At 45.5% G+C, this 24,433-nt stretch overlaps 1 protein-coding gene across 5 annotated transcripts in view; it reads left to right on the forward strand.

Moving 5' to 3' along the window:
• IP6K1 (inositol hexakisphosphate kinase 1) overlaps positions 1 to 24,427 on the forward strand; it is a 37,960-nt gene extending 13,533 nt beyond the window's left edge. For 2 of the 5 annotated variants that reach the window (XM_026857395.1, XM_026857397.1), the window contains 5 exons: positions 15,403 to 15,745; positions 18,153 to 18,363; positions 18,983 to 19,167; positions 21,442 to 21,617; positions 22,501 to 24,427. In XM_026857395.1, coding sequence (XP_026713196.1) covers positions 15,523 to 15,745; positions 18,153 to 18,363; positions 18,983 to 19,167; positions 21,442 to 21,617; positions 22,501 to 23,010 — 1,305 coding nt within the window. In that variant the 5' untranslated portion in view covers positions 15,403 to 15,522 and the 3' untranslated portion in view covers positions 23,011 to 24,427. Of the gene's footprint in view, positions 1 to 694; positions 907 to 973; positions 1,057 to 15,402; positions 15,746 to 18,152; positions 18,364 to 18,982; positions 19,168 to 21,441; positions 21,618 to 22,500 lie in introns of those variants that run through there. The other 3 variants (XM_026857396.1, XM_026857398.1, XM_026857399.1) reach the window with 3 other exon arrangements.
• Positions 24,428 to 24,433: the final 6 nt, after the last annotated feature.

The raw sequence follows: 24,433 nt of genomic DNA on the forward strand, positions 1-24,433 counted from the left end.
AACTCAGCTATGTTAGTCTGCATTTCTGTCTTTGAATTGTGGAAACAGCTACTTTCTCTCAGGACAGTACTTATTACAACATCCCTGATAATTATGAGGTAACTTCTACCTCTACATCAGCAGAAAAAGGCTAAACAAAGACTCTGCTGAATGAGGTGGCTGAATGAGTGATGGTTGGCACAAACTTGCTTTAGATACTCTGTGCTTTTTATGTGTAAGTCTTCAGTAGTAGTGTCTCCTGGGCCCCTGTGTTTAGAGGCAGGGATCAAAGAGGAAACAGCAATCAGAAGCAAATGAAAACAGAGGGATTACTTGAGAGAATTTGAGCCATGTGAGTCCATGAGACCTGATAGTCTGCACCCAAAGGTGCTGAGCTGACTGTGTCGTAGTGATGCCAGTCTTGGCCATCTTTGAAAAGTCATGGAGGTGCTGGAACATCTCAGATCACTTGACAAAGGCAAATGTTGCACTCATCTTTAAAATAAACCAAAAGGATAGTCCAAGGACCTACAAGCTGGTCAGCCTCACTTCAGTCCCAGGGACAGTTGTTGGTCAGGACCTTTGGGTGCACCTTACTGGGCATGTAAAGGGATATGACTGGGCACAGTCAGTATGGATTTACCAAAGATAAGTCGTGTCTGACCCATCTCATTGTCTTCTGTGATAAAATAATCGGATTGTGGATGAGGAAGAGCACTAGAGGCTGTTTAGCTTAAGTTTACTGAGTGTTTTGATGCTGTCTCCCACAGTATTCTTGTATGCAAGTTGGGATGTTACAGTCTGGATGGGTAGAGTATGAATTCAAGCACATCAGGGAATTCGGAAGAATAGATGGAGTCTGAGGAGGATGAACTGGTGATTCATAGAGAGACCTCTTCCCATACACCAGGACAATAGCTTCTGAAAGTAGGTTCTTAATCAGTCTGTTTTCCTCCTGAATGTCATTCTTTGCCACAGTGTGATAAGAATGGGTGGAAGATGGTATTTAAGAGGCTGTCTGCTTGAAATTCATCAGTCTTGCTTATTATCAGTGTAGAAGATTAATCTGTCTTGGGGGTAGGGTGGGGGTGGGTTGGAGCTGGGATTGACATGAGTATTCTTCAAGATTACCTTGTTTTGTGTTTCCCTGACTTGTATGTGTATATGTGATAGCTGAGAGGTTAGTTGTAAGGAAGAAAATCAGTCACTCAAAATGTAATTTCCTTTTTAGCAGGTTACAGCCTCTTTGGGATTGACCTACTTTCTAGTATAAAGGAAAGTTTCTAGTATAGAAGGTGAGCTAGAGGTTTTCTGTCAGTCCAGATCTACTGTGGACTTTGATTTCTTTTCAGTGTTCCTAAAATACTAGAAAGCATCTCATAATCTTTTCGGGATTATCAATCTGGAAAGAATACTGTTTCTTTAAAGCTGGGCAGGCTCAGGTATATCTGCTTGTGCCCAAGGAACTGTAATTGCAAAATTCAGTGTATGATGCTTGTTCTGGAATTTTTTCCCTCTCCATTATTGCTATTATTGCCTTGCTGCAGCCAGTGGTACGCTTTGGCATTAAGAATTCAGTTTAAGCTATCTAGTGTGGTAGTGTGCTAAATTAAGGTGCCAGTTATGAGCAAAGAGGTTAATGGTCTTACATAACATTTGTCTTGAGGTTTTTTGTCACTGCAGAATTAAAAATAGCAATTAAGTTCTGTTTTGTCCTAGTTGTGGATTTTTCCGTGGAAATCAATTATCTGTAACAACTGACTTTTTAATCAAAGCTGTTTTTTTCTGTTTTAAAAGCATCATAATTCAGAAGTTAGGAACAGATACTAAAAATCCAAGTTCACCACAAGCTGCTTACATTTGTCTTTCAGTTACTGATCTCTTTGAAAGCTGTAGATCATTCTTATTTTATCAAAACTACTTAAGGAATATAATTTGAGCTCCTCTGCGTTTACAGTTTTTTGTAATAACTCTTCATGGGTTTATCTCCTTGTGGCTTTTGTGCTTCTGTGGTTAACCCTGTAGCTTCTCTGTACAGTTATTGTTTAAAACTCTTAACTCTTGGCTTCACTTAGTTGTTGCACTGTGTAGTCTGTAACAGCCAAAAATGTGGTGTTCTTAGAGATGCATGTGAGAAGATCTTCTGTTGTGTTAGCCCCATACTTTTTTTTCCCCTTCTGAGAAAATCTTACATTTGTCACAAATGAGAACTGACTGAATCCATTGGGATTAGCTTGTATATGTGTCTTATCTCATCCTAAATCTCCATCCACAGAGATTCTGCATCCTTGTTGGCAACGTTTTCCGACCTATTAAGGTTTCTCTTTCTGTCTAGACTTCACAGTTTTCATAACTATGGACTTCATAACACATTTTAACTTTGATTACTTTATGAAGGAAAAACTGCATGGTTTCACCTGTGTGACAGCATAGATTGCTTCACATCTGTGCGCTATTAAGTGGCAAGCGAAATGATTCCTGATTCCTGTTGTTTAGGGATTGATCATTCAGGACTTGCTTCATAGATTCCATTCAGAAGTTCCCAAATGGTGTCATCTTAGAAGGTGCAAAAACCAAAAGAATGGTGGAAAAATTGTCCTCAAATTCTTGCTTCCTAGTGTTTGTGAAAAAAGATTTATGTAATTGAATTTGCTGCAGTCTACTCCTTGGCTTTCCATTTGAGATGCCAACGTGTGCTTGCAGTGCATTGCTGCTCCTCGCTTCTTGAAAATACACCTGGACTTAGTGCTCGCTGAGACTTTGATTTGGCGCATGAGCGAGCTGTGGTGCAGTAACTGCATTTACTAGACTCGCCCAATTTTTTTAGTATGTGACGATCTGGTTTTGGTTGTTCCTTGATGAAATGCTTCCAAGGGCAGTCGATAGCCTGCATGTGCAAATAGGCTTGAACTGGTCTGCACTAAGCAGACCTGCGGCTGGGCATGTGGCAGCCATAAAGCAGAGTCTCCACCAAATGCAACTGGCTGTAGCTTTCCCTGGCTTGCATTAGAGGTTCCATTTAAAGTCCTGATCTTTGAGCAGTGACCTTATAAATTCTTGTAATATCTTTGTGCTGATAAGAATGAAGAGACAAGACATAGTATGAATGTGTAATGTCAGTGGGCCAGTAGCGGGGCAGAGGTCTGCCAAGGGTAGCATTCATAATCCTCTTAGAGGAGAGGAGACTCAGAGGCTTTGGGAGGTCACCTTTTGTGGGGTGAGAAACAATCCCTGTGTGAAGCTCTGCCGCCTTGTGATCAATTTCTCTCCCTTTTTCATATTTCATCTCACAGCAGTGGAAAATAGATCTAGATGAATCCACAAGAGTCCTGACCTTTGTAAAACTTCTGCTGCCTGAGGTTTGCAGAAGCAGAGACTACCTGCCGGAAGACAGCTGTGTGTCTATGGGTTGATAATCTTATGTGACAGCATTATGAATTCTTACTCTCTATAGAGATACAGTCTGTTACTCATGAGACACTTAGAGCATGCTTTGATCTAAACGGGACCACGTGCTTCTACTTAGCACTCTGCAACTTCACCACAGTTTTACCTTTGCCTTAGTTTGTTGCACCTGTATTTTACTTGTATTGGAAAATTGTGAGAATGTCTAAATGCAGTCCTAAATGATGGCTTTACTGAATTTTCTTAATGTTTTAATATCCTTTAATGTGTGTGTTTGATATTGGAAGTATTTATTTAAATATTAGTGACTAATTGTCAGGAATCAGGTATTTATTAAGGTAAACTTCTTGCTTCTGATCTGTTGCAACAGAATTGTTGTAGCATTTGCCTGTGAACATGCTGTTATCTTTGGAAACACCAATTTTTTGCAAGATTATCCAAATACAGTAGTGCTGGAAACTTCTTGCTTGTTCAGGAGGCAGCCACAGCTTTAACTCTGAATTTTGGAGGAGTGAATTGCGTATGGAAGTATCCCAGACTGTTCTTGGAGTGTCCTGTCCTTCAAGTGGCAGCAAGATGACAAGTAGAAATTGAATTTGCTGCATCTCTAAGGCAAAACTAGTCTTCCAGGAATCCCCTATTTGGTCAGCGCTTTATTCAGAGTTAGGTACTACAAGCAATGGCAAGAGCTAGCTGAAACAGATGTTGATCATGAGGAAATGGGTGTCAGGCTAAAGTCATGAAATGTACCTTACGAATAAGTGAAATTCTTTTGAGAAGACCCTGTAGTGTCACTCGCATTAAGGTACTGCAGTACCCAGTGAATGGCAAAGTGTTTGCTCTGCAACAGATGAGGGGTATGTACATACCTGCAGCTTTTGGAGCTGTGGTGGCACAAGCCCTTTCCTGCTGAGGCAGGGGACAAATCACTAGTTCTAGCTTCATGTCACCTTTAGTGTCACTGCAACATATCTGGTGAGGCTTTCACCTTTCCAAGTATGACAGCAGACAGGGAGCTCTGGTATATTGATCAACAACTACTCAGGGTAGTACCTGCACTTAAGTTACATACGTTATTGCTGAAACCAGTTTGATTATGGATCACTTCACGGTACCTGCTGCAGTGGTTTCCTACAGAAAGCCCTTTAGATGGATCAGCTCTTCCTCCCAAAAAAGGTTGGTTGTGCAAAAGTGGTCAGCTTTTTGAAATGACTTTCTTAATAGTTTAATCAAGGTAAAGAGAGCCTTGGATGTAACCCAGGCAGCAGTTTCTAAGAATTCTTTGTTGTTCATGAATCAGTGTTGTTTGTATAATGTTGTTGTCGTCACTGTTCCTCCTGGCTTTGCTCCCCGGTACTGCTTGCACATACTGCTGCTGTTTGTCATGCCCTAGTTAATCACAACAGGCTGTTTCTCACTCTCCCCTACATATTTTTAGCAGCTCTCTTGCTCTGAAAATAATTCTGATAACAAATGAATTAAAGATTTAATTTTTAGGAAATAGGACACTTGTAAGTATTAATGGCATGTTTTGGAAAATTAAAACGAAGAATTAGATTGCTGATTTTTAATGTACAATTTAAATCTTTACAAAAATTTTTTTGCATAAACATTACATAGTCTGGTTGTGATATTTTGTCTGTGTTGAGTAAGAGTGCAGGTTTGTGGTTGCTTATGTTGAACTTTAGCTTTTTCTTTCCTTGCCGTTAGTCACAGATTCCTGCTTTCTCACTTCTTTTGATGGTAGGGGGATTGTTGAACCTCATGGTCATATCTGTTAGGGACCTGATCCAGCTGAAAACTAAAGGCTTTTTGTTTTATGTATTGGTGTTTTAGTTTCTGACCAGATCAAGTACTTAATCTAGCTGTCTGCAAGAGTGCTGATGCTAGTGTCAAGATGATGTCAGGAGAGAGGTGAAAAAGTTGAACAATCTTTCTGCTGGGAGCAGCAACTCATGTCTCCAAAGTCAGGGTGAGACTGTTCTCTGAGCATGTGGTTGCAGGTCAGTGGAAGCTGGATGAAATTGGCACTGCTGCTTTTCTATCTGCCCTTCCCCTGCTGGATGATTCTCCCCTTTTACTTTCGTTGGGCACTGGCACTAAACCAGTTCAGGAAGCCACATTGGCAAAAACAACTTTTTTTTTTTCCGGCTTAATTTTTTTGCCAGGCTAGTTTCTGAGCAGGATCAGGTGAGTGCCAGTGCTGACTCAGGAGGGAAGATGGGTTTGAATAGTGCTGACTTTGATTTATTTAAGCTGTCAGGGAACTATACCCTGAGATGCATGTTAAAGAGCAAAAGGATAAGATTTGCCAAATACTGATTTTGTTAGATCTCTGCGTACTCATGGACTTACTTGAAGACATCTACAAAACAAGGCTGCTGAACAACTTAGAGACTGATTCTTGCCTTCTAGAGCAGACACAACAAACTGTAGAAATCTTATTTCTTGAAGCTGTTTCATTAACATGCCCCCTACCCTGTTCTAGAAGTCAAATCTTAATGGTTATTCAATCTTTTGTGCCTTGTTTTCAATGGGACGGCCTTACATAATGGTGCGTGTCTGATGTGGATACCTGTCACCAGCTGAAAGCAGAGAACTGAGAACCAGGTCCTTTAAGGTAGGTTGCCAGGCAGCCATTAAATTTGGAAGTATTTTCAGTTGATTTTGTTTCAAACAGTACTTGAGCTGGTAATTTGTGAAAAGCACCTTTAGTCTGTTTCTCTTCTGGTCATTTCGACAGCACCTTAGTATGTCATGGTTCCTTGGTGCTTATTTTTTTTTTTCACTTTTCTTTTATTATTTCCATGTTAAAATTCAGCTGCCATTGATGAGCTGCCAAAACTGCAGATACGTTCCCCATTCCTTGAATGTCAGTCTTGAAGTCAATGGGAATCTGCACATTACATAGGCTTGAGTTTGAGTGGAAGATCACCAAGATAGTTAATGGTTATGCAACTTCTAGGAGAGTTTTGTTTCAGAACTTGGCCCAAAGCTGTTCATTCACATCAGTGACTTTGTTAGTCATGTTTTTATATTTATTCCAGCATGCAGACTGCAAAAATGACATATAATTTAGGACAAGCAACACAGCTCAAGGGAGCTCAGTAGCCATGACTGACTTGTAGGATACACATCAGTGTGACCTCATTTTGTCTCATTAAAGAGACCCTCCACGCAGTTGCAAGCTGCAGCAATAAAGTACCCTACGTGTTCAGTGTAGTAAGTAATCCTGTTCTGCAGCAGCCATGAAATAAGAGGTGAGCTGGGAATGCAAACGTTGGCTTTAAGCACAAGGATAACCATCAGCAATTCAGGCACCTTGTGCTGATACAACTGTTTGTGCAGCTGCACAATAGATTGGATATCTGACCTGGGTTGAAAAGTAATCCTTAAAAAAAACAAAACAAAGTGCTGGTTTATTTTTAACTGTGATCAGTTCCCTAATTTGAGTCGTGGTGAGGCTACAAACAGTTGTACCAGCACAGCAGAGTTGAGTGGGAGGGTGCTGCTCATGCTGGTGCAGCTGTCAGAGGATTTCCTGTGTAACCGTGGTCTGAAGAAATAACTGAAGGATGAATTGGAAACTGATTTGGCTCCAGCAGTGCCAAAAGAAATAATATTAGGTTGTTTTTTGGTTTTTTGTTTTTTTTTAAGTTAGGTGTTTGGATGGAGTTGGTTTCATTGTGGATGATCGCAACCAAGACAAACAGTTGTCTCCACCACAAAATCTGCCGTGTTTTACTGAACTAGAGAGAACCTGGTGAATGGATAAATTATCAGCATGCATTTTTTCCTTGTGCAGACCAAGCTTTTGATGTATGCTTTTTGACTACCATTTCTCTGAGAGAGCTGGAGGCTTAGCTGTTCACCCAGGTTTTCTTCCTTAATTCAATGTTTTTATACGTTCTGAAAGCAGAAAAAAATTATGAAGTGCAGGTAGATGGAAATTTTTTGCCTTTTAATTTGAAATAGATCTTATACTTCGTTTTTCTGGGTAGGTCTTGTTTTTGTTCGTTTTTCCCTTGTCTTCTTAGGATAACTTATGAGATGATGGAGGGCAAAAAGCCAGAAAACACCCCTTCTGTCTCTTTCTTGGCAGCCTACATAATGGTCTGAAAGTGGAGTATATGTGTGCTCTTGCTCTTGAGTCAGGGGAGTTGACTGGTTTTCATCTTGTAGAATCCTTGCTTTGGCCTCTGTGCTTTGCTTTCTGTGTGTGGCAGGTGTAAGATGCAGCACATCAACTGTTCAGTTCCTGTCAACCACCTTCTCAAGCCTGATTTTATTGCTGCACAAGTACTTTTCTGCCATTTTGATGCTTTTGCTGGAGGTTTCCTCTGGTTCTTACCCAAGCTGGGAGAATCTTGTCCCATCTTCCCACCAGCCTTCAGGTGTCTGTACTGGCTAGGAGCTGAGGGACACAAGCCTGAGGTGCACAACCATTTCTGCTTGTTGAGTCTGTGTGGAGGTGTGAGTAGGAGCTCAAGCTCCAGAGGTGTTTGCACACGTGTATAACAACAGCGTCTTCCCAGCTCAGGGGCCAGCTGTTACTCTGTGTAGGTGATTAGGCCAAACTGACTTCCTTGGCTCCAACCTTGATACCTCCAAGGACTTCTGGGGCATTTTTAACCAGGAGCAGATGAGGTAAGAATTTAGGAGGTGCCAGTTCTCTTCGCTCTTGTGGCGCAGACCTGAGACTGCCACTTACCTGACTGTGGCAGATTCTGGTCTGTTAGGTGGGGATGCTCTTCTGACTCTGAGCATCCTCCCCAGTGCCATCTATCTGGCTAAGCTCTGTGCACATTGCCACAAAATTGCACCTTCCTTTTCTCTGCCAGCAGTGGCTTGCTGCGTGGTGTGTTTGGTTCAGCACAGGCATCACCAGCTCTGACTCATTTTCTTAGTGTCAGCAGATGAGCGTGGTGCGTTTACCTGCTCATCTGTCCTGCTTTCTGGTGCTGTTGAGGTGGTGCACCCACAGCTGACATGAAAGTGCAGTGTTCCTGAACATACTCCTCACGCTGAACTCAGCATAGTCATTCCATCGTCTTCCTACTGGGGAGGTGTTTGGGTGGAGTTACCTGGATAATTGTGCAGTCCTTCAGGACTTCCTCAGGGATGTGGCTGTTTATTTAAGCCTCCCTGTTGGGGAGGAGGCCAAGATCTCTGACTGAAGAGCAGGTATGCTTTATTGCTGGCATTGATGAAAACTTCAAACAAAACATTTTTGAGACAGGAGGTGAAATTGTTCCCTCTGCTTATTCAGTCTATGAGTTATAAATTCTTTCCAAGTTAGTTTTTGAGTAAAAAAAATCTTCAATGGGATTGATTTGATTTTTTTTTTCCTTCTTGCCCCCCTCTATGGATGCAGGGACTGCAGTTTTCTGCTAGTAATCCTGTTGGTGAACTTTCTGAGGCTCTTCGCTAATGTGAATTGACGAAGTGACTTTTCTTGGTTGGTTAGGTTGATTCCTTATGGTTTGTGACTGAAAATAAGTTCCTTTCTTGGTTTGTGATTGAAAATAAGTTCCTTTCTAACTGTCTCTGTTGAATCTGAGAGCTGTGCTGAATGGCAGTGTTTGCCTTGGAATAGTTTAAAAATAACCTGTATCCAGCGGGGACTTTTTTCCTCTTTGTAAATGAGATGAAGAGAAGCCAGAAATTAGCTCACAGAAAGTTGAGCAATGAGGCCTCACAAGCATTGATCTTCCCTAAGCTCTTCTCTAGAAAGCATGTGTCATACTCCCATCTCTCCTGTAAAATGCATAACTGATATTGGATGACCCCACTCTCCCAAAAATCTTCTGGGCTGGTACTGATAAAGCAGCCTTTTGTTAATGTACGTATTCGATCAGGTCTTGCTGCTATGGAAACTCTCGGGCTTGGTCTGAAGCCAGTGCTTCAGAACAGAAGGAAGGTGCCCTTTACTACTGAGGCAGGGTATATTTGTGGTGAGGTGCAGCAGGATTCAGCAGCTCAGCTCCCCCTCTCTTGCTCATCCTCCCTGCCTGCTGGAGAGTGGAGATGGTTCTTCCTCCATCCTTGCCTTTGCAGTGGCACTGATATTGTGACAAGGACTGGCAGGTCCCCAGGCAGCTTGTGCTCTCCTGCCAATGGGCTTCATTTCTTCAGTGAGGAAGTGGAAACCCAGAGAAAAGAGCAGCAAGGGAATTAAAATCGGCTTATATCATCCCTGTTATGTGCCGTTCTCTCCTGCTCCCCAGCCTGATGTTATCGCAGTAGTGCCAGCTTTTCCAGCATCAGGCCAAACAGGAATACAAGCTGGAAGAGGCCATTTGAGCCCCAGCTTTGGTTACCCTCACTTGCAGACAGCTGCATGACAGATGTTCACAAAGAGTTACAGAGCACCTGCTCCATATGTTGGTAAACATGACTGACATTCCCTATGCACTGTTGTGTGCTAAGGGTTGGCTTAAAAAAATAAAAAGCTACCACTGCAGTGTGCCAGCATGAGAAAATGGGTATTGTCTATGCCCTGAGTCTAGATCCCCAGCAAGGGCTTCAGGTACCCTGTTGTTCCTTGAAAGCATGCCATGCTTTATGCATAGGTGACAGCAGAAGGCCCTTTGCAAATCTGCACTCAAGAAAAAACCCTTCTTTAACCCCAGATCTAGGCACTGGTTTTAATCTAGTCATTAAAACTGGCATTCCAGCCAGTTAAAAGTGCATAGCTCAGCCTTTTTCTTCAAAAGGATCTGAAAAGGCTTAACTTCCGCTCCTTTCTTAGGAAGAGAAGAGGAGAAGATTCTTGGTCTCGCAGGCTACTGGCAAAAGTGCTGAAGCTTTGTGATTAGTACAGCACTCTATCTTCCTTCAGATCTCTAGGAAACAGAAACATAGGCTATGCCTAATTTTAGTTTCCATGTGGTCCTTTTTGTAAGTTTAATCAAGCTCTATCTTAAAGTAGATTAGGCTCTTTCCTTGTGCACACTTCAGCAGTTGTTGAGGCAGGAAAAATACTGGTGAAGGAAGCATTCTTTTGTTCAGCTTGTGGTGCAGGGTGGAACAAGTCTATTTGTGACTGTTGTCCTTTCCGTGGCCTTGTTTATTGCATTCCTCCACCAGCCTCACTGCTGGTGTTCTCTTCCTCAGCTGGCTTTCTTCAGCTTTTCCTAAGACTTCTGTTTCACTTTTGGTACATACATACAGATTGTATTCTACTATCCGGCCTCAATCTGAAGACCCACACTTGCCTTGCTGAGGACACTGTGTGTATTTGGAGGTCATAGTTCAAGCATTGGACAAGATGCAGGGGAAGGCTCAGGATTCAGAGTTGTGTGGTCAAGTAGGCTAGGAGAGTGTTTAGCTTCCTGGATACCAGGCTGGCCAAATGTTTCTGGTTACGTCCTAAATGTTGCTGCAGGTTCTTGCAGAGTTGTGTTCTCTGCCCAGGTCCCAGGGGTCATCTCCGTTTTCTGTTGACTAGACAGTCATGTCTCAGGCCTGTGGGTCAGCTTTCGTGCTGGGAAGCTTTTTTTTTTTTTTTTTTTTTTTTTTTTCCTTAGGCTGGGTTTTGTTCTGTAGAAGCTGGGTCACCTAATCCAGCATGACTAGAAAACACCATGCTTTTCAGCGTGGGTGCAAGCTGCCGCTTCTTGCTGCTGCTTCTCTCTGCTCACGAGTCTAGCTCACAAGAAGCAGTCACCAGGTACCCACTGGCCAAATGCTGTAGTCTTCTTGCCTGGTATACTGGTATTTTGTATTCTTGTGCTCTGCTCCTGACTGCTTTGGGATTGCTAAGGGAAAGTCCAATTTCTCATGACCTTGAGGTCAGTATTTATCCCTTGCCTGTGGCCCATGTCCAGAATCGTCAGTGGCCATCTGCCTTAGCCTTCAGCACCACAGGTCCTGAGGGCTGGCCACAATCCGAGGAGCCCCAGCAAGGCGATGCTGGAAAGATGAACATGCAAGCTGCTTACAACGAAGGCATGAGTCAACAGTGCTTAATGCAGTCAGCTTTCTTACTGTGTAATACATTACAATTTTAAATGTTTGTTCTTTTTTATTTTGGAAAATAGCTTTACTAGTGAGTCATGAAGCATTGCCAGTGTTCCTGTACAATACAGCTTATAAAGAGTGGGAACATCAGCATCGTGGTGCAGTCTGCAGTAATTCTCACACCCTTTGCGGTGCAGCTCTCTGCCCCTACCTCTCAAGTGCATGGTGACCTCTGAGGCTAGTTTTCCTGTCACCTTGAGTTACACCATCAAAGAGGACATCCCTGCTCTTCCCACTCCCTTGTTGCTGTGCTGGCATCCTGGGATGGCAGTGCTCTGGAGCTGTCAGGAACAGGCATGTCCTTGATGCTGGTGGTGGTCTTGTATGACATTGGTAGTCTTCAGCCGGGGTTCAGTATTGTTTAAGAGTACTCTGGGTCTCCAAGAGCACAGCACTATTTGTTTTTGTGGAGGGGCATATTCCCTCCTGGAGGGTAATGTCAGTATTGAAGGCAGGGTTTACTCGGGAAGAGCAGAGTCACCTCGTGTGTCTTCCTGACTTTTGTTTGGAAATATCTGGTGTGTTACTACAAGAAAGTACAGCTTATTGCTCTTCTTTATGACTATCCTGCTAAAAGGTGTTGGAACAGTAGATGTGCCATTCAGATTTGGAGCAGATACACTGACAGACAGGCATCTAGACTTAAGTAAAGCAAATGATTTTCCAGTAGAAGTTTTTTACTGGGGTGGATAATGGAATATGGGATGTGGTGTGTCCTAGTCACCAATAACTCTGCTCCTGAACCTCACCTTCTACCTCTCGTAAGTCTGCCTTGATGGGCTGACTGTCTAGATCAGTCTGTTGGAAGGAGGGACGCTAAACTAGCCTGAACATCTGACTACTGTTTGAACTATAGGGGTGGTGTTGAAGGATACCAAAGGATCTGCTTGGGTGAACTGGTCTCTTTCAAGCTCTTTTGTGGATTGTGCACTGCATTTTACAATATAATTGGAAGGACTTGTGAGTTTTATAAGCCAGCTAAAATAGTTGAACCCATGCCTTTGTTTAAAGAGGAAGGGTGAGTAGTATTTAGGCCTTCAAATAGTTTTCTGCTTTATATTTGTTTGAAACTGCTGGGTTTCTTCTGTCTTTATTTGTGGATAGTGTCCATATTTAGTAATAACCCTTTACTTTGAGTTAGTCTCCTGGAAAACACTAAGCTGTATCTGAGCTATAAAGTGTTTGTTTTTCAAGTCCTGTAGATAGCTTCCTCTTTAAAAATGTGGTCTCTGAAATGCTACTTGCCATAAAGTATTTTTTCCTCACATTCACTCATACGTGGAAAAATATTGTCTATATCACTGTTTTATTTGGAGCACGTGGATGAGTACATGAGCAGTTGTACCTGGGTTTGGGCTCTCTCCCCACCTGGTGCCTGGCTCCTCTTGTGTCACAGCCACAGAATGTGTTTTTTGTGGCTGTCACTCCTTCCCAGTGTGCCTGCACATCTGAAACTTGTCATGTTGGGTTTTCTTGGGGGTGGTGGGGTACTTGGCAGTGAGCCTGGGCCACTTCTTGATGGCTGCAGCCTGTTTTCATTGCTGCCTTCCCAAGAGCCTTGTGGACAATTGCAGTCATCTCATGGCTCTCTAGGCCATGCATTGGAGAAGGCTTGAGGGACTCTGCAGAGCAGGTGGCTGCTGTCCTCAGAATAATGCAGGTGGCATATGCTTTGTTGTTGCTCACTTTTAGGAAAGAAAGCTGCTGGAATTAGGTAAAGGGTCCAGATAATCTTGCTCTGATGGCCAAAATCTGCCTGTAGCCCATAGGTGAGGCACTCCTCACTGCTGGAGCAGTCTGTGTGGGCCTTGCAGGGCAGGGGTGTGTCTGGGTGTTTGTGATCACCATCTGAAGTTAGTGAAGGTGTGTGAAGCTAATGAGTTGGCTTAGATAATCTCCCTCTGTAAACTATAGATAATAGGACTTCCTTCTGTCACTGGCAAAACATGAGACCCTGAGATGTTTTGTGATTGGCTTTCGGTGGAAATGGGGACTAGTGCCAGACCTGAGCGTCATATCCGTGTCTCCTGAGTATGGCAACTACTGTTATCACACAGATTCTTGTCCCATGAAGTTTAAACTACAGGAAGGTGTGAACTTGGCCCCTACATTGTTTGGAATAACTGAAAGTTCTGCTTTAGTCATTGGCAAAATAAAAGAAACCAAATCTAAGATGAAGCTGCATCAGCAAGGGGAGACTTAAATCTGTAAAGCATTCATCTGAAATCTGTGAAGTGCTGATCTCTTGCAGATGCTGGCACATTGCTTGTTCTTGGCTATTAACTGCCATTAAACCAAACTAAAACATATGACGTAAGTGAGCCTCTGCTGCTGAAATTTCTTCTTGTTGATGAAGCAAATAAGAGGGAGGAGAGAAATCCACAGCATGTTTTTGTCTTTGTCATATGACTTAGGTTCTGAGTGAGTTTAGGAGACAAGCTTTGAAGGATACCTTGAAGAGAGTTTGATATGAGTTGCTATAGAGAGGAACCATCTGTGTTGTTTTTTGTTGGTTTTTTTTCCTCCTATTCCCCAGCCCCCTCCTTAAAAGCCAACTAAATAGTCACACTGTTCCTCTTACACTGACTGTAGTTGTGTGGTCATGTAACCGCAAAAGGAAATTATTTCCATGGGATCAGTGAGATGATTCAACTCAAATGTACATACACTCGTACTGTCCCAAAATCCAGTGCAAGGGAGCGAGCAGGAATGTGCAGACAGGGAGGGAAGCGTTGCCCTGTTGTGGGGAGCTGTGGGGTTAGATTGGGTTAAACGTGTTAAGAAGTATTACCCCTCCTTTTGAATCTCTTGGGCTGCATCTTTTCCATGACTGAATTGGAGGAGAGGGAGAAGAGCTCATGTTCACCCAGAACTTCCCTAGCTCGGCAGTGTTGTGTAACTGCAGAGACATCCCGTGGCCAGATGAGGAACAGCTTGAACTGTGTCCCTTGTTCAGGCCTCCAAGATCCCTGGGTTCTTAAATTGTTGCCCTTGGCTCTGGCTGTGCTAAGAAATCGGAAATTTGATGAACTCGGAAACTGTAGTCGCCATATGGTTCTTGTACCAAAGACTTTGGGTAACTCATCGCTGTGAGGAAATCCTGTGATGTTTTCCCCAGTAGCCTGAGGAGCAGCTGTGATCTAAGCTGGAAAGGGCAAAGCATCTGGAGAGAATTTGGATGGTTTATTTTTCTATTGTCCTGTGACTGTGCCAGGCACTCTGCAAATGTTAAAAGAGCATGTGTCTTCTCCAAAGCACTTCTAATCTCATTTGGATTTAGTGATCTCTCTTGCCTATCTCTAGAGATCAGGGAACTGTTGTGCATGTAGGTGCTGTAGAAGCATTAGGAAGTAATTGTTGTCCTGAAGGGCTTAGAGTAATAAAGGAGAGAATCCGAGTGGGATCCATTCAGTCAGCATACACACAGCAACAGAACGACTGTCTTACGCCGAGAGTCTTTCATGTCGTAGCTTGAAGAGAAGTGAGTCAGTAAAGGAGGAAACGGTCTTAGAGTAGGAGATGAACAGGAATTATTTAGTTGTTTAGATGTTAAAAATGCAGAGACATAAGGAGTGGAATTGAGATTCTTGAAATGATTGTTCTGCTTATGTCAGTCACTTACTGATAGGCAGGTGTGGGCTTGGTTTTAATTGTGCTGTAGCTCACAGTTAGTGCTCCATTGTCATGTTGTCTTACTGATAAAATGAACTAAAGGAAAGAAATAGTACTTTCTAAAGTTGGGAGGCTCAAAATAAACCTCCTTCTTCCCCTGTCAACGCTATTGGAGAAGCTGTAGATGAGACTGCCTCGGAGATAGTGTGTGTTTACCTGCAGGATGAAAGAGATGGTGAGGAGCATGCTGGAACAAGTGCTATGAAAACAGAGAACAGAAGAGGAACAGTTATGAATACAAATAAATACCAAAGACTTCTCTGAGCCAACAGGGAGTGAATGCAAGTGGTCCTCCATTCACAGGAGTCTCCTTTGCTTTTTCAGATCGCTGTAAGGAAGCAGATTGCCAGGATTTCCCCCCTGTGGCTGCCTGACCACTGCTGAGCCCCTCCCAGCCCATGTGGCTCTCCCCATGCTCCAAGAGTGCAACTGGTGCCCAACGCAATGTGTGTTTGTCAAACCATGGAAGTGGGCAAGTATGGCAAGAACGCCACTCGATCCGGAGACCGGGGGGTCCTGCTGGAGCCTTTCATTCACCAGGTGGGCGGCCACAGCAGCATGATGCGCTACGACGACCATACTGTCTGCAAGCCCCTCATTACCAGAGAACAGCGATTCTATGAATCACTGCCCCCAGAAATGAAGGAGTTCACACCTGAGTACAAAGGTGAGGCCTGTTGTCATTTCAGAATGCACTGACATGTGTCAGGAACCTGCCTTCTCCTTTTCTTGCAGCTTTGATCACTTGCTGTCTTTTGGTGTAATTTTATTTGTTGTTTTTAATTCTCTTTTGCAGACTAGCAGTTTGGTAGGAGCACTTGGAAAGGAGGGAGTCTTTCTTTGTAGGCGTGAGGAGTTTAATGTGCTCCTCTTTCTAGACAAAAATTATGCAGTGTGACACTGTCTGAACTTTAAGGTTATGGATGTGTAACTGAAGTAATTTGACTACCAAGTTATTGTCAATTACAGCTCTGACCTTGAGCGAATGAAGATAGATCATATACTGAGCATTTGCACATTCCAGTCCCATAATTTATTGCTTCCTCACCCCATCTCCTTTATGGACCCATATCAGAAAGCTGCTGAAGCAGGAAGCATTGCTTTCCCAGTGCTAAGGTGAAGCCTTGTCCCCAGCTGCTTTGAAGGAATGGAATTTTCCAGTGTCTGTATTGGTGTAGGAAGTTTAGCAGCTCATTCGTATCTTTCAGAAGCTCGATATGCTTTCAGCTCTGTGTGTCTGTATTAGGATGGTGACGCTGGCAGGTAGCCTTCTGGGGGACTCTGTGTTCCTGTTGCCTCTGCTGCTTTGTCACTGTCTGGCACTGGGAAGATGGTGCTTCACGGACAGCTGGGACCACCATCTGTTCACGATCTTGCCATTTGATCTGGTTGCAGCCAGAAGGTCTTGAAGCGGTGTCAGCTTACCTACCTGTGTCTGTGCAGGTCATGAATGAAAGATAGCGTCTCCAAAAGAGGGCTCCTCTTGTTACCCTCAAGCCACTCTGGGGCCATACAGTGCTCTAGCGACCCATCAGAAATCTCAGCTGAAGCCTCTGTAGTTACTAGAATCTGTATGAAGTCAGGCTTTTCTTGGGAGATAGGTTTAAAACTGATGAAGCTGATAGTCCAGATGGAGACAGGTCTTCTTGAAGTCGGATACTTCCTGGTAGCCTAAAGGCATAGGACGTGCACTTCCACCCCAGTGTGGGATTTCATCTGAGAGCCTTGTGCAGTTTCCTGATAGTGCCAGAAATTGTTCCTGCTGATCTGGGGCAGAGGAATACTGGGGACGATGTTTCCTGTCTGAGCACTCAGATGTTACTTTAAGATTGCCCTTTCACAGAGGTATCTTGAGGCGCATGTCCAGGCAGGCAAAGCCCTTGGAGTGGCATTTGGGTAGTGACATACTGGAGTCCTGAGATGCTATGATATTGTGTTGAGCTGCCTGAGCCTTGTTAGCATTGTTAGTGCAGATAAGGAAAAGTGAAGGACGGTAACATGATGGCCTGCATCAACTGAGCAGTGCAAGGTTTCCTCACGTTTGTGATGAATCATTTGATTTGGTGCATCTGGCTTCTGATCCTCCTGGCAGCTATATATATGAATCAAATGATTCATCAGAAACATGAGGAAACCTTGTGGTGTTCAGTTGATGATCAGTACTGGTGACAAACCAATGAAAGATTTTTGTCCTTGCAAGTTAGGAGTTGAGCTCATAACCTCATTTTCAGGGCTGAGGGAGTCACAGAGATGAAGATGTCAGCCTTAAGTAGAAGTGTCAGCTGTCCTGCTCTGTGGCTGGCCAGCTAGATATATTCAGAGTCTGTGCTGTGAAAGATCTATACCTTCCCTTGGACTATGGTGCTTTACAGGAGCCTTCAGAAGGTAAAATTGGACAGGACACCAATGGTCCTGCTTTCTGCACCTGGGTGAGGTAGTTCTGCTCCCAGGGCCCCCTGCTTTTATTGCTAGGAAGCCCCGGGACCTTACCGATCCCTTTTGTGAGACTGGCTGAGTTGCGCTAAGAGTGTCAGGTGTTGCCTCAGCCTCAGAGCTGTCTACTTCATGGCTCACATGCTGGAGAGCTCCTCTGGCAGAGAAAGCACACTCCTCCTTGGCCAGTGACGTCCTTGTCGGCAGCAGGAATGCTTCTGCAGGACATAGATGCTTACCCAGATGAGCTAGATATGTATTTTGTATGCTTTGCCCCCCTCAACAGCTTGGTAGGCCATGCTTGACTTTCTCCATTTGCTGCAGGACTGAATGGAAGGAAATAATCACTCCCCTCAGCCTACCAGCTTCACTTTTGTCCTTAATTTCCTGTGGGTGGCAGAGCTTCCCCCGCTGCTTCTGGCTGTTTGCTCAGGTAGTGACACAGAGCACTGTTTGGGGGATTTCTTCTCTGTGCTGTGCTAACAACAGTTGGGTTCTTGTACTCTTAAACCTCCTTTCATTGCTCTGGATTTGCTTTGTTGCTCTGAGCTATGTTTTCCTTTCCCCGGTTGAACATTTGGGTGCTCATGGCTGTGTATTCCCTCCCCTGGGAAACAGCTGACATGTCACTTCTCTGGCAGGTGTGGTGTCTGTCTGTTTTGAGGGAGACAGCGATGGCTACATTAACCTGGTGGCCTATCCCTACGTGGAGAATGAGGCTCTGGAGCAGGATGACATGCCAGAGAGGGACCAGCCACGACGTAAGCACTCGCGTCGGAGCCTTCACAGATCAAGCAGCGGCACTGAGCACAAGGAGGAAAAACCTGGCCTGGCCAGTGACAGCACTGAGAGGTAAAGCTCTGAGGGCTGGTGACAACATGATGAGTGGGAAATCTCTCTTCCCCTTTAAGCTCTGGTGCTCCTTTTGCTGAGGGAATTTTGCACTTCCACGGAGTGTCCAGGCTGCCTTGCACTTACTAGCCCGGCACACTGTGGCACTGTAAACTGTGCCAGAAATTCTACTGTGTTCAGGATGAACTCATCCACGTGAAGTGCTCCTCACAGACGATAACCCTTGGCAGCTTACTGGATGTGGAACGAAAGCATGTGGAACAGATTCAAACACTCTTCAGTCCACCTGGTTATTAATCCAGGTGTTTCTTCCAAGGGTGCTTTGAACATGGGTCTCTGACTCCTCACGCCAGCCAGAGCTCCCGGAGAAACAACTGTTCCTGTTTACTCTGTCAATTACAACACAACCCAGCAGAGATGTCAGATAGACCAGATCCTTGAGCGTGGGTCCATAGCCCAGGGTATTAGTGAGGATTTGCTGTTACGGTTTGTATTGTGTGAAGTGTGCAGCAGGGGAAGGAGCAGGAGATAGTTGTGTGCAAGGGGAAGATGTGACTGTCGTAAGTATCTGGAGAATGCATGGATTTTAACAGGCACGTTTGTTCTGTCTTTATACCAGCAGCATCCAGGAAACGAAGAGTCCCAGGGTGGACTTGCACATCCATTCAGATGTTCCATTTCAGATGTTGGATGGGAACAGTGGTCTGAGCTCTGAAAAGATCAGCTATAACCCCTGGAGCCTGCGCTGTCATAAGCAGCAGCTGAGCCGCATGCGGTCGGAGTCCAAGGACCGAAAACTCTACAGTATCCTTTGGGAAGGAGAATCATGTGTGTCAGGTTGCTGCTGCTGCCCAGGCCTCACCCTTCTGTGCCTGAGGCAGCTTAGGCCTGCATTTCCTTTTGGCTTTCTATCCTTCACACAATCAAAGCTGTATTACATGTTTCTTTTTACTGATCTTTCCAGCTTCCCATACGGTGGCACCAATGTTTGACACACAGGAGTCGTGTTTCTGACTAGATCCCACGTTTTCTTTCTTCTCTGGGCCTTCTGTCCGTTGGCTTGTGTTTTGAACGGTACTTTTTCATGTCAGGCTTTGCCTGGCAGCAGATGCACCTGCCCAGTAGTCCCTTGGAAGGGAGCTGTCTTTGTCCTTGTCACCTTTCTTGAGCCTTTTCCAGTTCTACTATATCCTTCTGGAGACAGTGACCAGAACTGCACAAAATATGGAAGATGCAGGTGAACCAGAGATTTCCACTGGTGTTTAATGTTGTCGTCTCTCCTCTCCCTCCTAATTCCTAACATACTCTCTGGTTCTAGACGCTGTTTTGTTACCCCAAGATCCCATACCTGACTGGTAATAGTTGTCTCAAAACACATTGCTTTATGCATTAAGAATCTTTTTCTCCTTATGTTTATCATCTTGCCTGTAAACTTCAGTGAATTTTGCCTGCCTGTTTAACGGCCAAGTCAGTCTCGTAAGATCCTTGTGGAGTTTTTCACAACTGTTCCTCATTTTTGCACTTGAGTAACTTAGTACTTTGAGCAAATTTGTCATCTCAGTGTTCACTTTACTTCTCTGAATCACTTGTTGAACAGCATGGCTCTGCACATGAAGAACCTGCTGGCAACTGGCTGTAAGACCAGGCATGCGCTGTTTGTTCCCCGGATCTCTGTAAATCAGCGTTGTGGTAGCCCCTGGTATTAAGGCAGTGTTGAATGAGTTGCACATCTCTTTATTTTCCGTTAGATGTGCAATCTCTTCTCTTGGCACTTCAGTTTGAGAACTCTCTGAACTCTGAAAGAGAGTTTTGTCTTGGGAATCCCCTAAGCTCTTTCCCAGCAAACAAGCAAAATATTAATCTTATTTCTCTTTTTAGGGGGGTCTCACACCCCCACCTCACCCCCCTCCCCTGTAGCTCCTTTCATACTTTTTGTCTTTAAACTCTTGAAGCGATCTGACTGGCTTCTTCATATGGCTGAAGATGGATTTGTTATTTTCTGTGGAAGTGACTCCTCATGCTTTTGTCTTAATCTTGCCAGCTTGTGGAGTTTTTTTGTTTCACCTGATGGAGCTTGATTCTGTTTTCCTCACATAGAAACAAACTTACTTTTAATAGCTATATTCTTCACCATTCTAAACTGTGTGGGCTTCCTTTTTCTATTCTCAAATGGGTGCTTTGAGCTTCCAGCATTTATTTTTAAATAGCCTGAATTGCTTGCAGAGAAGTAATTCTCTTTGGCTGTCCTACACTTTTTAATCACACTTCCTTATTTTTATGAAGTTCCTCTTTCAAAATCAAACATAGCTGATTTTTTTTTTTTCTAAATGTTGAACTTCCTTGTAGGTTCAATCTAGCTGTGCTCTGATTGCCATTTCAGCGTAACATGGTCAACCATGCCCTGCAGGGCAGCTTAGGGCAAACTTCAGGGTTGTTTTTTCCCCCTTGGGACAAGCTGCTGCGCTGATTGTTTCAGGTTTGTTCTCGGCGCTGTGCTCAGATGGAGGGTTTGACCATTGTGCATGCTGCTAATTGGAGGTTCCCGTTACTGCTCTGTTTCCTGCCTTTGTAGCCTCCCCGGTTTCCCCCTGTGTGTCAGGCAGTGCTGCTGTTCAGCCCAATAGCAACAGTACTGTGCTGTCACTTGAGCCTTTAGTTTTTGGTCCGTGGGGATTGTATTGTTTGTCCATATGGTTAAATGGGTAATTTGATTAGACTTTAAGCTCTCCTTTAATGCATCAGCAGTTCTTACTGGCATACTGTGTCTTTCCTGACACTGGCATTTTGCTCTTCGGTTCCCTCCTGCTGAGTTTCCAGTACGTCTGCATGTGATCTCCTTGCTTACCGTTGGCTGTTCCACTTTCCAGGCTCATTTCTTCTACCAGCTGTCAAAGCCTGGGAGCCACTGTTGGGGTTTTGTCCTTCTTCTTAACCTCCCCAAACAGTTCGTTCTGTCTGTTCTTTGGTTGCTATTTGTTTGTTGCCTGACCCTATCTTATGCTGGCCCAAGTCCCTGCCTGTGGTGGCCATGGGGAGTGGTGTCTCTGCCAGCTGAGCTCTCCTTGACGCCTCTCCCAGAGTTCCTTTTGCTGGAGAATGTGGTGCATCACTTCAAGCTTCCCTGCGTGCTTGATCTGAAGATGGGGACCAGGCAGCACGGAGACGATGCGTCTGAGGAGAAGGCTGCTCGGCAGATGAAGAAGTGTGAACAGAGCACTTCTGCCACCCTGGGCGTGCGTGTGTGTGGGATGCAGGTAGGGATCCCAAAGGCTGCAAGTGCTGCCCGTTTCTTTCCGCAGCCCCATGAGACCTCCCAGTTAGTGTTTTCTGCTGAGCACTGAGTTACAGAGTCTCCCACTTCAGGTAGGTACAACAGTGTTCATGGTACTTGGTTTTTGACTTCATTTCTAGGCCTAGAGCAAAGGAACCCGCTTCTCCTGAGATGGCCTGCTTTATCTGAGTTGTTTTGTTCACAGATAACTAGGGGATTTTCTAATAACCTTGTTTTTGTGGGGTAGGGTTCAGCTGGAGTCATGGTGCCCAGAGAGGGAGGTGTCCCTCTGTCCCAGCATCAGCTGACATTTGCTTCTGGTACAGTATTGAGAGTCAGAAAGTTGCTCTCCTCTTGTGGCTAGGTCTTGCATTTGCTGCTGGTGCTGTTGGGCAATAGTTGTTCCTTTTTTTTTTCTACCCATGGAAGGGTCTTGTAATCCAGATCTCTGCCCACAGCCTCTGAAGCAATGAGGGCTCCTTACTAATCACATGCCACATAATAACAACAGTACGTGCCAGCAGCTCCCGCTGCTGGAGGATTGTCTGAGTTGCTGTAAGACGTTGCTTTTCAAGCCTTGGGGTCTGTTGTGCCATACCTCTTGGGGATGCTCAGACTGATGAGCCACCTTTTTGGTGTCCTGGGAGAGAACCAGTGCTTGGGCACCCTGCCTGTGCCTGTGGGATGCACCCATGAGCTGCTCTGGGATTCGGGGAGCAGGCAGAGCTGTTTTTCCTGCTCCCTCATGGGTGTGGTGGGGTCAGAACAAGTTCCCTCTGCCCTGTCAGGGCAGGCCAGCTCCAGGCGCTCTGTGCCTGGCCTTCACCTTTGCTCCCACTTGATGTGTGTTTCCTTTGGTGTTCTAGGTCTATCAGCTGGACACAGGGCATTACTTATGCAGGAATAAATACTATGGACGCGGTCTTTCCATCGAGGGCTTCCGCAACGCCCTCTACCAGTATCTCCACAACGGCATTGAGCTGCGCAAGGACCTCTTTGAGCCTGTCCTCGCCAAACTGCGGAGCCTGAAGGCGGTTTTGGAGAGACAGGCCTCCTACCGCTTCTACTCCAGCTCCCTTCTCATCATTTACGATGGGAAGGACAGCAGGGCAGGGATGTTTGTGGAGCGCCGGGCAGAGACACGCCTGAAGCGGGTGGACAGCGCTCTCCCGGAGAGCCTTCAGGATGGCAGCGGCACGGAGCCTGGCTGCTCGGCCCAGCCCAAGGTGGACGTGCGTATGATTGACTTTGCTCACAGCACCTTCAAGGGCTTCCGCGATGACCCCACTGTGCATGACGGACCCGACATGGGTTACGTATTCGGGCTGGAAAGCCTCATCAACATCATGGAACAGATGCGTGAGGAAAACCAGTAGCCCTGGGCTACAGCCTCTTATTCTTGTCCTGGTGGCAGGAGCAGACAAGACCACCTACTACCACAGGAAAAAAGCAGACAACTTTGGTTTTAAACAATTGTATTGCTCCATTGTTTTTAAATGTACTTGGATAGAAGAGCTGAGGGGAGGCAGGATGGAAGAGCTCCTCATGCCAACCAGATGGTTCTGACCGCGCTAGCTCTGCCTTCTGGAGGAGGCTCCCTCGATGCCTGCTAGGTGTTGGGTGTCCTAGTTCTTTGCTCGTCGCGTGTGCGTTCTGGAGGGAGGACCTGGATGTAGGGAAGAGCAAGCAGGAGAGCTCGGGGCTCTTCGGAGGGGTCTAGGGCTGTGGTGTGAGGAGCCCTTCTGCCTCAGGAGCCCCCTGGAGAGCCTTCCCTTTGAAATTCTCCCGAATTATTTGCAAAGGGTGCTCGACCAGTCAGTAGGCTCTGTGGTGCTGATGGTGAGCAGCACAGCTGCTGGTCCCTGCGTTCGGCGTCACTAGCTCTGCCCCGGGTATTGCCAACGGGGCTTTGCTTTTGATGCTGCCTTTTTCTGCTGTTTGGGCACAGTGAATAACCAACCCAAACACAGAAATAACATGACCAAATGCCCAGGAGGGAACACCACACCCCTGGAGTTGTGCTCGGGCCTGGGGCCTGCTCCTCACCTGAGGGGGTGGCCTGGGCAGGCATGGGGATCTGCAAGAGTAACTCAGCCCTGGACCACTGACCAAGCAAGAACTCGGCTCATGGGCTAGCAATAGTATCTGTAGCAGTTAACGTGACCCCAGCTCTGCAGCGGGGCCTTTCGGACCATTTCAACCCTTCCCCTCGTGTCATGTTGGTCCCACAGGTCGTAGGTGAGCATGTCCCTCCAGCCCAGGGCTGCCCTCTTCCCCCTCTGGGCCTCAGCCCCCCAGCCCACACTCCTCCGGCGGGTCCGGGCACGGGGGTGGTGGAAGGAGAGGCAGGGGTTAGGGCTGACCCCCCCCTTCTCCTCCCTGGGGTTTGCAGGGGAGGGGGGATCTGGCTGAGCAGGGAGTGCCACTGCCTGACTGTTCAACTTTGCTTCACGGAGTCCATCTTTCCTGAAATACATGACCAGTTTGTGGGTGAAAGAGCCAGCCAGGCCCTGCTCTGCTGCCCGCACTCCTTCCCTGAGCCTGTGCTTTACCAGTGGCTTCCCTTGATGAGGGCATTAATGTTTGATACCGTGGCCTGTTGGTACCGGACCGTACCCCCTCTGCATCACCCCGTGTTTCTGTGCTGGGACCCCCAGTTACTCCCTCCCCTGTGTCACTGCTTTGTTCCATGGCATCACCCTTGCCCCGGCTGCCTGAGAAACTGCCTGGGTACCTGCAAGGCCAGGGTTGGGCTTGTTTGTTTTCTGTTTCGGCCTTTTTTTTTTTTTTTTTTTTTTT

This window comes from Athene cunicularia, assembly GCF_003259725.1.
Source record: "Athene cunicularia isolate RWA chromosome 12 unlocalized genomic scaffold, athCun1 chr12_part1, whole genome shotgun sequence".
Taxonomy (NCBI): Eukaryota; Metazoa; Chordata; class Aves; order Strigiformes; family Strigidae; genus Athene; species Athene cunicularia.